We start from the raw sequence: 13332 nt of genomic DNA, 5'->3' as shown, positions 1-13332 counted from the left end.
AAATAATAAATAATAAATAAATAAATAAATAAATAAACAAATAAACAAAGAAAGAAAGAAAGAAAGAAAGAAAGAAAGAAAGAAAGAAATGTGGCTGGGTGGGCGTGTCTTGGTGGTCATGTGACTGGGTGGGCATGGCTTGGTGGTCATGGTCATGTGACCAGGTGAGCTCAAAAACCAACGTTCACACAAACAACACAAAAGCCACACAACTGACTCACACACAATGCAAAAGCAGCTGACTTCACACAAAATGGCCCCTGTAACAAGCAGGAACCTCACAGAGTCACAGAGAGCTCAGAAACAAACTATCACACTTTGCACAACGATAACGCAAAAGCCACAGAACCGACTAATATATAATGTGAAAGCACACAATATGTCCCCTGCAACAACAAAGAGGAACCTCACAGAGCCACAAAGAGCTCACATTTTGCACAAAAAGACTGTATCTCTGTACCATCCAGGGGTGAAATTATAATAATAATAATAATTATAATAATTATAATAATTATTATTTATTAGATTTGTATGCTGCCCCTCTCCGAAGACTCGGGGCGGCTCACAACAATAAGAACAATGTGACAAATCTAATACATTAAAAGAAGTCTAAAACCCATTATTTAAAAACCATACAACACACCCAAACCATATATAAATAACATAACCCAGCTACCAGTTTGGTCCGGTTTAGGTGTACCAGTCATGGCGGCTGCCAGTAATTTGGACAATCTGTAGCAGCGGCCATGTGAGGCTCTGCCCACCCCTGGACATTGCCATTTTCTTTTTAACCCTCTGTGCATGCGCAGAAGGCGGAAAAGTGTGTATGATGAAGCACACACACAAAGCACGTTCACAAAACACAAAGCATGCATGAAACACAAAGCACGCATGCACAAAGTGCATGCCTCCCAACCAGTAGGGAAGATAAGTAGATTTCACCACTGGTGCCATCCCTTTCTTTGCTTTGGTTTCTGTAGAGCAGGGGTCCCCAAACTACGGTCCGCGGGATCCATGCAGCCCACTGAGGCCATTTATCTGGCCCGCGGGTGAGTGACAGGAGCACAGGATGCGTCTGCATCCTTTGCTTCTGGCCACTGTTCCCTCTAGCGGCTACGGAAACTGGGAATCGGAGTTGGGGCAGGGAGCGGCAAGGAAAGTGTGGGGAAATCTTGCACCAGTTTTCTGAATGGGGATTGAATGGGAAGCCGGTTCCGTTTTCTGAATGGGGATTGAATGGGAGTCCAGGGTCGGAGGGTGGAGGCTTGTCAGGCTAATCCTCCGCAGGGAGAGAAGAGGGAGGGTGAAAGAGGGAAAAGAGAGAGAGAAGTGGAGAGAAAGAAAGAAAAGGGAAAGAGAAGGGAAAAAGAGGGAGGGAAAGAGAAGTGGAGAGGAAGGAAGGAGGGAGGGAAGGGAGGGAAGGGAGGAAAGGGGAGAAAGAGAGGGGGAGAGAAAGGGAGGGAGGGAGTAAGAGAAATAGTAAGAGACAGAGTGAGAAAGAGAGAGCAAAGGAGAGAAAGAAAGAGAGAGAGAAAGAAAGAGAAAGGGTGAGTGAGAGAGAGAGAAAGAAAGAAAGCAAAAGAGAGAGATAGAGAGAGAGAAAAGGAGAAGATGGAGGGAGGGAGGGAAGGAAGGAGAAATGGGGGGCTGTAAATTTTTTTAAATTTTTCTCTCAACATACATTCAAACAATACAGTGTACCATCTAATTTTCCATGAATAAAATGCGGTATTTTGTTAGTAACTAATATCAATTATCAAAAAATTGGAAAAGTTTTTTTTTCTAATGTTGTCATTCAGGTACATACTTTTCTTTTAATTAAATTCCCTCCTTAATGTTCCTTCAAAAAGTACACCACCAATTATATTTCTAACTTATTAACCATTGTGCCAAAGTGCTTCCTTCTTTCTTTATACATTTTCTATAAACCAAGAAAACCTTGTACAGTGATCCCTCGATTATCGCGAGGGTTCCGTTCCAAGACACCTCGCGATAATCGATTTTTCGCGATGTAGGGTTGCGGAAGTAAAAACACCATCTGCGCATGAGCGCCCTTTTTTCATGGCCGTGCATGCGCAGATGGTGGAGTTTGCGTGGGCGGCGGGGAAGACCCAGGGAAGGTTCCATCGGCTGCCCAGCAGCTGATCTGCTCGGCAGCGCAGCAGCAGCGAGCAGACGAAGATCGTGGTTTCCCCTTTGCGTGGGCAGCGGGGAAACCCCGATCTTCGTCTGCTCGCTGCTGCTGCGGCCGCCCAGCAGCTGATCTGCTCGGCAGTGTAACAGCAGCGAGCAGACGAAGATCGGGGTTTCCTCGCCGCCCACGCAAAGGGGAAACCCCGATTCGGCTCCTCGCTGCGCTGCCGAGCAGATCAGCTGCTGGGCGGCCGAAGGAACCTTCCCTAGGCCTTCCTCGCTGATGCCCCCGCTCGCCCGCCTGCCCGCCGCCCGCCAGCAAGAGGGGGAGAGATAGAGAAAGAGAGAGAAGGAAAGAAAGAGATGAGAGAGGGAGGAAGAGAGTGTGAGAGAGGAAGAAGCAAGATAGAGAAAGAGAGAGAGAAAGAAAGATGAGAAAGGAAGGGAGTGACGTCATCGGGTGGGAAAAATCGCGATATAGCGTTTCGCGAAGAACGAGATCGCGAAAATCGAGGGATCACTGTATAGCCAATCAGATGTTAACAAAAGAAAATTAAAAAGAAAACATAAACATATATGAATTTCAGACTTCCTCCCCCCCTCTAAATAGTACGTTCCCATTTTGTTTTTTTACTTTAAAATAAGGCGTGTGCAGTGTGCATAGGGATTTGTTCATAGTTTTTTTTATAGTCCCACCCTCCAACAGTCTGAGTGAGAGTTAACTGGCCCCCTGTGTAAAAAGTTTGGGGACCCCTGCTGTAGAGCTTTTAAAATTTTAATCTGTGCAGTTTTAACATTTTAATATAGTTTAATTTTATGATCGGTTTTATAACTTTTAAGCTGCCCAGAGACACCTTATACAGGCAAAGCACTATAAAAGTAAAAGTAAAAGGAGTCCCTACAGATTTTACTACTGCACTATTTGTTGCCGACTATAGGGGGCAGTGTCCATCTCCGTCGCAAGGTCGTTGAGTCAGGATTAGCCAGAGAATTTTCACAGTGATGTGGCCAGCAGGATGTCACTGAGCACTGTTACCTTCCCAACAAAGTGGTACTTGTTTACCTACTCTCATTACCCTGCCTTCGAAGGAGTGGTGCGGTGGCCTAGAGGTGGAGCTCTCGCCTCACAATCAGGAGGCTGTGAGTTTGATCCTAGGTAGAGGCAGGTATTTTTCTTTCTCTGGGCACAATGGGAATATATCTGCTGAACAAATCTCTGCATTGGCATCAGGAAGATCCATTCAGTTGCCCAGAATCCACCCCGCAAGTGATTATGGGGTTGTTAAATGAAAATGGTGATTGCCACGCTTTCGAACTCTGGGTTGGCAGGAGCTGAGGCGAGGATGGCAGCTTACCCCATCGTGTGTGGTGCTCGGGTTTCGAACCCAGGCTGCTTGCTTCCCAGCTTCCATAATTAAATCAGAATCTGAGCCAAGTTCCAATTTATTAGCAGAGCCATCTGGGATAACCCCAAATCTGAAGTCTCGTGGATTCCTCCATCTAGTTTAAAAGTTCATTCCCTTGTTCCCACACCCACAAGTTCATCACTTGGCCCAGTCTGGTTCTGCCAACGTGTCCGATCTTCCCATCAACTTCCGGGCAAGTGCTGAACAAAGGATAACCTTGAGCATCTAGAAGGAATTTGGTATGGCTACAACTCTATAACCTTCATGCAACAGCCCAACAGCACTCATACTTTCTACATTCTAATATGTAGAATGCTGGCCAAAGTCTCCAAATCAGCCTGATACTTATAACCACTGAGCCACGACACCACCATCCACAGGGTAGATGAGCAGCATAAAAATCAATGAATAAACAAAAACAAACAAAGATAAATTGGAGGGAAGTACATTCTTGGAGAGCTGCAAAGAAAGAACATTGCCAAGTTTGGGGACCCCTGCCGTAACCAATGCCACCAAAGTAGCTCTCACTTTGATAGAGACACAAAGCCCAAATTGACAATGCAAACAGAACCGCACTGAAAGATTTGCAGGGTTAGCCAGAAATAAGGTCTCTTCAATGGGAAAAAAAACTTACCCTCAACCTTCTTTCAAAACTGGAAATATTGCCTTTTGTTTGTTCCTTCCTTTGCCTCCACTCGATCAGATTGGAGTTGTGCTCCCCAGGTAAGGAGATATTACATTTTCCTAAGGTGGGGTTGACTACACCGGCCAGGATGTGGGTCTCAGCATTGAGGGTCAGCTCCATTCCGCTAGCAAAGGTGACCCGGAGGGATCCGTCTGGACTGACCCGATAGATATTCTGGATATTGTCTGTCACCACACAAAACACAGGAGAGAGAGCTCAGCTTTTCATCTTGATGAGTTAATAGCTGTGTGTGTGTATGTGTGTGTGAGTGCACGAGGGCTATATGTTGTGAGCCGCTCCGAGTCCTCAGAGAGGGGCGGCATACAAATCTAAATAATAATAATAATAACAATAACAATAACAATAATAATAATAATAATAATAATAGCAACAACTTTTTATTTATTGTTGTTGTTGTTGTTGTTGTTGTTATTATTATTATTATTATTATTATTATTATTATTATTATTATTATTATTATGTCTTGGAATGGCATTTGCAATGGTTCCACAACTGCAAAACTCTGGGAGGTTTGCAATCATACTCCATTCAAACCTCAATAGCTTATTAGCATTAGCAGGGGTGTCAAACTCAATTTCATTGAGGACTGCATCAGAGTTGTGTTTGAACTTGGGGGCTGGGGTGGGTGTGGCCAGGGTGGGTGTGGCCAGGGTGGGTGTGGCCAGCTCGACATTACTCCTACCAGGGGCACCTGTGATGGCTCGAACGCTCTGCCAGTGCACGGCCCTCCCAGGCTCTGTTTCACTGGCAGAGGGTTGAAGGAGGCCCTGCTAGCCAAAAACGGAGCTCGGAGCCCATTTTCGCTGGCAGAAGCACCATGGTCTAGTCCTTCGCCAGATCTAAGTACACTGTGGGCCGGATGCAGCCCTTGGGCCTTGAGTTTGACACCTCTGCTCTAAACCAAAGAAAAGAATTTCCCACAGTAATACTGAAGGAAGATACAGTGGTACCTCTACCTAAGAACGTCTCCACTTACAAACCTTTCTAGATAAGAACCGGGTGTTCAAGGTTTTTTTGCCTCTTCTCAAGAACCATTTTTCACTTACAAAACCGAGCCTCCAAAACTGTAACTGGAAAAGGCAGGGAGAAGCCTCTGTGGGGTCTCTCTAGGAATATCCTGGGAGGAAACAGGGGTGGAAAAGGCAGGGAGAAGCCTCTTTGGGGCCTCTCTAGGAATCTCCTGGGAGGAAACAGGGGTGGAAAAGGCAGGGAGAAGCCTCTGTGGGGTCTCTCTAGGAATCTCCTGGGAGGAAACAGGGGTGGAAAAGGCAGGGAGAAGCCTCTGTGGGGTCTCTCTAGGAATATCCTGGGAGGAAACAGGGGTGGAAAAGGCAGGGAGAAGCCTCTGTGGGGTCTCTCTAGGAATATCCTGGGAGGAAACAGGGGTGGAAAAGGCAGGGAGAAGCCTCTTTGGGGCCTCTCTAGGAATCTCCTGGGAGGAAACGGGTGGAAAAGGCAGGGAGAAGCCTCTGTGGGGTCTCTCTAGGAATATCCTGGGAGGAAACAGGTAGAAAAGGCAGGGAGAAGCCTCCATGGGGCCACTCTAGGAATCTCCTGGGAGGAAACAGGGCCTCCACCCTCCCTGTGGTTTCCCCAATCGCCTACATTATTTGCTTTTACATTGATTCCTATGGGAAAAATTGCTTCTTACAAACGTACAAATGTCTACTTAAGAACCTGGTCACGGAACGAATTAAGTTCGTAAGTAGAGGTACCACTGTATTTATTTTATTTATTCGATTTTTTAAATGCTGCCCTTCTCCTTAGACTCAGGGTGGCTTACAACATGTTAGCAATAGCACAGATATGGTACTAATAGCACTGAAAAGGGAAGAATTCCCAGGGCTGTTAAAATATACTTTGATTACCAAATATAGTTTGCAATCTGTTTTATTAGGTTGTGATAATGACACACATGTAAAAGGGACAGGGCTTGGTTTACTCTATTGCAGATCTTGATCCCTCACACACATGGATTCCACACTATCTATCCACACAAGAGAACCACAATGGAACCATAATATAGCGGTGCGGTTTATTATAATGAGTGCTGAATGTCTTAAAAACATAGAGACAAAATTAGGGTTTTTTTTGCAAACATCTGCATTTTTTTTCAAACAAGGAATGAATACATAATTTTGCTTAGAGTGAAAAGTTGAACAAGAATCTTATGGTCTTAAAGAGGAAATGAACTGTCATCCCCAGTTGTAAAAATAATAATAATCTGTACTCTAGAATTGCTGCTAAAGTGCAAACATATATATTTTTAGTCCAGGATGGGGAACTGTAACCCTGGAGCAATTGCACCCTGAAGTGCAAGAAACAAAGAATTCTGCATCCTTGCTTCAAATATTGCTTTTTTAAAATTCACAATCTGGCTCATTAAAAGCAGCACCCGAAGGCTTGACGCTTCCGCAGGATTTAAAACTCTTACTCTTGTATGGAGAAAATCCATTTGAGAACTTTTGGAAACAAACAAAGCACATAGCTATCCATGTTTGGTAAACAAGTTTTTTTAAAAAAAACAAACCCCCAAAATCTATACTGAGTTGCTAAGCTATAATTAGGCATTTGCGAAGATTTTATTCAACATACTTTTTTACCCTGTGACAATTGAGTTTATTAGCATATGGACACTGCATTTGTTCTTAATTTTATTATGTAACTAAAATTGACTAGCATGACAGAAATGAGCTGAAGTGTGGAATAATTACTGCAAAACACTTCCCCACCCCCAAATAAAAAAGCTTCTAACTTTTGTTTTGTCTTTCTGTTTATTGCCTTTCTCTCTGCGTTCTAAACCCCAGGGGAATATTTATATTTAAAATGCATTGAGTTGCAATAAAATAATACTTTCTGTAGCATCTGGAAATCTTTTTCTCTCTCTTTTGAGGATGAACCAACTCTCTTCCTCCAAATCTCTGGCTTTTACATGCAGCTGAAATAAATGCTAAGCTACTGTTTTCTTAAATAAATGCAACTATTATAATGCTATAATAGCTGAAAAGTAATTCGCAGTGAATATGGATGAAAGTAAATCTAATTTGCCAGTTTTGCAAGTTTCCACAAATGATTGAGATTCAACATTAAAACACACAGACACCCAAATATTGTTGGTGTCTGTAATGCTCAAAAAAAAAAAAAAACCTTTGATATGGAATTACTTTGGTTTCAATCTTTCCCGTATCCTATTCAGATCTACAAAGGTTTGGGAGAGATCATCTGTCCGTTTGGAATGAGGCATCATCAATACACAGATGACACCCAATCAGATTTATTTTGTTTAGAGCTGGGGTGGCTTACTGGTTAGAGTGCAGGTCTGCAGGCTACTTCAGCTAACTGCTAGCTGTAGTTCAGCAGTTCAAATCTTACCACCCGCTCAAGATTGACTCAGCCTTCCATCCTTCCAAGGTGGGTAAAATGAGGACCCAGATTATTGGGGGCAATATTCAATTCAATTCAATTTATTAGATTTGTATGCCGCCCTTCTCCGAAGACTTGGGGCGGCTCACAACAGTAATAAAAACAGTATAACAATGGAACAAATCTAATAATAAAATATATAAAAACCTCAACAATTAAAAACCATACAGCACATACACATCAAACATGAAATATAATAAGCCTGGGGGAGATGTCTTAGTTCCCCCATGCCTGGCGATATAGGTGGATCTTAAGTAACTTGCGAAAGACAAGGAGGGTGGGGGCCATTCTAATCTCCAGGGGAAGTTGATTCCAGAGGGCCGGGGCCACCACAGAGAAGGCTCTTCCCCTGGGGCCTGCCAAACAACATTGTTTGGTCGATGGGACCCAGAGAAGCCCAACTCTGTGGGACCTTATCGGCTGCTGGGATTCGTGCGGTAGAAGGCGGTTCCAGAGGTATTCTGGTCCAATGCCATGTAGGGCTTTAAAGGTCATTACCAACACTTTGAATTGTGACTGGAAACTGATCGGCAGCCAGTGCAGGCCACAGAGTGTTGTAGAAACGTGGGCGAATCTAGGAAGCCCCACAATGGCTCTCGCGGCCGCATTCTGCACAATCTGAAGTTACGGGGTGGAGTCTGGGCAACTAAATGGAGCTGAGTGTTTACTGCCTGGATGCCCTTCCTATCATCAATGCGGAGTTTTATTCAGCTTATGTATTTCTTAGTGTGTCCAGAGAGAGGAATATCTGCTTCTACCTAGGATTGAACTAACAGCCTCCTGTTTGCGAGAGCTCCACCTCCAAAGGGAAGCGGTGGCTCAGTGGCCAAGAGGCAGAGCTTGTCGATCAGAAGGCCGGCGGTTTGGTGGTTCGAATCCCTAGTGCCGCATAACGGGGTGAGCGAGCACCCGTTACTTTTCCCAGCTTCTGCCAACCCAACAGTTTGAAAGCAGGTTAAAAAATGCAAGTAGAAAAATAGGGACCACTTTGGTGGGAAGCTAAACGCTTTTGGCATTTAGTGATGCTGGCGACATGACTACAGAGATTTCTTTGGATAGCATTGGCTCTTCAGCTTAGAAATGGAGATAAGCATCGTCCCTAGAGCTAGAAAGGATTTGTGTGGGGGAACCTAGGATTGAACTCACAGGCTCCTGATTGTGGGCTGAGAGCTTCACCTTTAGGCTACTGCACCACTTAAAAAATAACTAAAAATGTAGGCAGGTAATAGAATAAAATACAGTGGTACCTCTACTTAAGAACTTAATTCGTTCCATGACCAGGTTCTTAAGTAGAAAAGTTTAAGAAGAAGCAATTTTTCCCATAGGTAAAAGCAAATAATGTGTGCAAAGCCATTAGGGAAGAAATAAAAGCTTGGAATTTGGGTGGGAGGAGGAGGAAGGCGGGACCCAGGGGAAGAGCCTTCTCTGTGGCGGCCCCGGCCCTCTGGAACCAACTTCCCCCAGAGATCAGAATTGCCCCCATCCTCCTTGGCTTTCGTAAACTTCTCAAAACCCGCCTCTGCCGTCAGGCATGGGGGAATTGAAATATCTTCCCCAGGCCTATATAATTTATGTATGGTGTGTTGTGTGCATGTTTTTAAAATTATGGGTTTTTAACTTCGTATTATTAGATTTGTATTGTACACTATTTCTATCACTGTTGTGAGCTGCCCCGAGTCTACGGAGAGGGGCGGCATACAAATTTAAAAATAAATAAATAAGAAATAAATAAGAAGAGGAGGAGGACAGTTGCTGCCAAAGGAAGAAGGTGAGGTGAGAAGAATAAAAAAATCCAAAACTTTAAGGCTTAAAAAAAAAGGGGGGGACTCTGAAGGGGTGAGGAGGAGCACGCGCCTCCCATTCACCCGGTACATTGCTTCCTCTTACAAACTTTTCTACTTAAGAACCTGGTCACGGAACGAATTAAGTTCTTAGGTAGAGGTACCACTGTATTTTATTCTATTACCTGCCTGCATTTTTAGTTATTTTTTAAGGGGTGCAGTAGCCTAAAGGTGGAGCTCACAGCCCATACACTGCGCCAGAGAGAGAAGCCCAGGGGGAATGGCAGGAAACTGGCCAGGCCTTTGTGCCATTCTCAAATTTCCTGGGAAATTTTTCCAGGCTCGGGTTCTTAAGTAGAAAATGGTTCTTAAGTGTTGTGGTTCCGTCTGAGGCCCCTCCGGGAACGGCTGACCTTCTGTCGGTTTCCAGCTCAGAGGGAGAGGCTGAGGAACAGGAGGTGCAGACAGACGAGGAGGAATCCCAGGCTGAAGAAGAGGGAGGACAGCCAGAGTCCCACCAGGGGGAGCTCTCCTCAGCAAGCAGCCTGGATTCCTTAGAGGAAAGTGCACAAGCCATAATTGATCTGCGACAACGAAGAGCTAATCAGAGACGGAGTCAATTGGCTAAATACTTTCAGCATTAAAGTGGCAGCAGCTGGGTTTGGGTGTGGTGCTCTTGGGAAAGGCTAAAAGGCAGACCCACCCTTCCTGGCTTGTGGAGTTTTATCTTTGAGAGTCGTGGGACCTGACTGTGAACTTTGGCGTCTTGGAATCCTGGTTTGTGCCTTTGACTATTGAAACCTTGGGGGTGTGTGCCAGCAAGAAGCTTGCTGTATTGTCTGGACATCAGGACCCTGCTGTACCGTATTATATCCTGTCTGTTGGGAAGAACAGGTTTTCCTCTGTGCTTATTTTTTCCAGTTATAAACTACTTTTGGCTTTTACCAGAGTGTCTGGCTGTTTTTTCCAGTTGGTGTTGAGGTCTGGGGGAACCCAGACAGAACACTTAAGAAGAGGCAAAAAAAATCTTGAACACCCGGTTCTTATCTAGAAAAGTTCTTAAGTAGAGGCGTTCTTAAGTAGAGGTACCACTGTATAAAAATTGCAATCTACAAAGCAGCCTGCAAAGAGAAGGGTTGGAGAAGGGTTCCTGGGTCCAATGCCTTGGGTGAGTGGGTGGGATAACCAATGTATTATTTCTGTAAGAGGCATTCTGGGCCCATTGGGCAATATGACAAAAATCCTGACACCTATCTGGAGGCTGTCTGAGGAAAAACAGGCTCAACTGAATATGAGGTCCGCCTGGTGCGCCAGTTGCGGCCCTATTTGGACAGGGAGTCATTGCTCACAGTCACTCATGCCCTCATCACCTCGAGGTTCGATTACTGCAACGCTCTCTACATGGGGCTACCTTTGAAGAGTGTTCGGAAACTTCAGATCGTGCAGAACGCAGCCGCGAGAGCCGTCGTGGGGCTTCCAAGATTCGCCCACATTTCTTCAACACTCCGTGGCTTGCATTGGCTGCCGATCAGTTTCCGGTCACAATTCAAAGTGTTGGTCATGGCCTTTAAAGCCCTACATGGCATGGGACCAGATTACCTCCGGAACCGCCTACTACTGCATGAATCCCAGCGACCGATAAAGTCCCACAGAGTTGGCCTTCTCCAGGTCCCGTCGACTAAACAATGTCATTTGGCGGGCCCCAGGGGAAGAGCCTTCTCTGTGGCGGCCCCAGCCCTCTGGAACCAACTCCCCCCTGGAGATTAGAACTGCCCCCAACCTCCCTCTCTTTTGTAAACTATTCAAGACTCATTTATGCCGCCAGGCATGGGGGAGTTAAGATATTCCTTCCCCCTAGGCCATTACAATTTATGCATGGTATGTTTGTGTGTGTGTTTGGTTTTATTATAAGGGTTTTTAGTTGTTTTATTAATTGGATTTCTACATGCTGTTTTTATCATTGTTGTTAGCCACCCCGAGTCTACGGAGAGGGGCGGCATACAAATCCAATAAATAATAATAAATAATAATAATAATAATAATAATAATGGACAGGCGGTTGCCATGGAGGGTGCCTGATTCCAGGGCTGTGTCATCCTTGACTCTTGATGAGGCTGGTGTGGGGTCTGATTTCCCCAGGAAAAAGCAGACTTACAATTTAGGGGCCCAGGGGCAGATTGCTGCTACCACTGCTACCAATGCGCTGCATGTGCAGCTTCGGTTGTCTTGCATGCATGCTCGCACGTCCCAGTGTGCTTTTGCTCCTGCGCATGTGCAGGAAACAAAAATCACATGAGAGGACATGTGTGCGAGAGATTTCAGTGATTTTTTAATTTCTGCACAGCACATGCACGGAAGCAAGAAAAATTTGCCATAATCTGGCACATGAATGTCCCCTTGCAAGATTTTGCTTCCTGCACCTGTACAGAAGCAAAAATACATTGGGATGCCCACACACAAGACGACCGAAGCCGCACACGCAGCTCAATTTTTGCTACTGGTGTGCCGTCCTCTACTATTTCAGTAGTAATCCGCTACTGTAGGGGTCCTCCTGGAAACAGTTCCTGCTCAGAGAGAGGATGGAGACCATGGGCAGGGAAGATTTATTTTCTTTCTTTCTTTCTTTCTTTCTTTCTTTCTTTCTTTCTTTCTTTCTTTCTTTCTTTCTTTCTTTCTTTCTTTCTTTCTTTCTTTCTTTCTTTCTTTCTTTCTGCTGCACGAATCCCAGCGACCACTTAGGTCCCACAGAGTGGATCTTCTCCAGGTCCCGTCAACTAAACAATGTCGTTTGGCGGGACCCAGGGGAAGAGCCTTCTCTGAGGCAGCCTCTGGAACCAACTCCCCCCAGAGATTAGAATTGCCCCCAACCTCCTTGCCTTTCGTAAGCTGCTTAAAACCCACCTCTGCCGCCAGGCATGGGGGAACTGAGATACTCTTTCCCCCTAGGCCTTTACAATTTTATGCATGGTATGTCTGTATGTATGTTTGGTTTTATAATAAGGGTTTTTAACTGTTTTAGTATTGGATTATTATTGTATGGTGTTTTATTGCTGTTGTTAGCTGCCCCGACTCTGCGGAGAGGGGCAGCATACAAATCCAATAAGTAAGTAAGTAAGTAAGTAAGTAAGTAAGTAAGTAAGTAAGTAAGTAAGTAAGTAAGTAAGTAAGTAAGTAAATTCTTTCTTTCTTTCTTTCTTTCTTTCTCTTTTCCTTCCTTCCTTCCTTCCTTCCTTCCTTCCTTCGACTTCTATGCCGCCCAATCCCGAAGGACTCAGGGCGGCTTTCTGTGGCTTTATTTATTTATTTATTAGATTTGTATGCCTCCCCTCTCCGTAGACTCGGGGCTTTAGCCAGTGTGCCATCTGCAACTCTCAGATGTGTTGAAGGTGGTCGCCCATGTCATTATTATCCTGTTAACCCCACTAGACAGATTATATCAGAAAATGAACTCTGCAGGAAAGCTAACAATACTTTGATTGAGACAGACTTCAATAGCAGAATCCTGCCTAGGATGCTGAGCTTGTCAATCGGAAGGTCGGCAGTTCAGCGGTTCAAATCCCTAGCCCCTCATAATGGAGTGAGCTCCCATTACTTGTCCCAGTTACTTGTCCCTCCTCCTCCTCCTCATTTTGGAAACAGTTATTGCATGTTTCCATCCAGGTCACCTCCCTTGCTATCATCTCTAGCACAAATCATTGTAATTTGATGTATATGGATCTATGCTTGAAGGGCATTTCAGGTGGTCCAGAAATGCATCTGGGGGAATACTATTTAATGGTCATTCAAGATCCTGGCATGGTAGACTCTGCTGCAAGAGCTGTACTGGTTATAATTACAGTGATACCTCGTCTTACAAACGCCTCATCATACAAACTTTTCGAGA

General features: G+C 44.8%; 1 protein-coding gene across 1 annotated transcript in view; it reads right to left on the bottom strand.

Annotated features, from left to right (window-relative positions):
- The window catches only part of TENM1 (teneurin transmembrane protein 1), a 572994-nt gene that overhangs the window by 22170 nt on the left and 537492 nt on the right, over nucleotides 1–13332 (bottom strand). The window contains exon 26 of the mRNA XM_070759727.1: nucleotides 4174–4409. Coding sequence (XP_070615828.1) covers nucleotides 4174–4409 — 236 coding nt within the window. The remainder of the gene's footprint in view (nucleotides 1–4173; nucleotides 4410–13332) is intronic.

This window comes from Erythrolamprus reginae, chromosome 8 (assembly GCF_031021105.1).
Source record: "Erythrolamprus reginae isolate rEryReg1 chromosome 8, rEryReg1.hap1, whole genome shotgun sequence".
NCBI classification, from domain to species: domain Eukaryota; kingdom Metazoa; phylum Chordata; class Lepidosauria; order Squamata; family Dipsadidae; genus Erythrolamprus; species Erythrolamprus reginae.
Note: the sequence above shows the minus strand (reverse complement) of the source record. Positions and strands in the feature narration are given on the sequence as shown.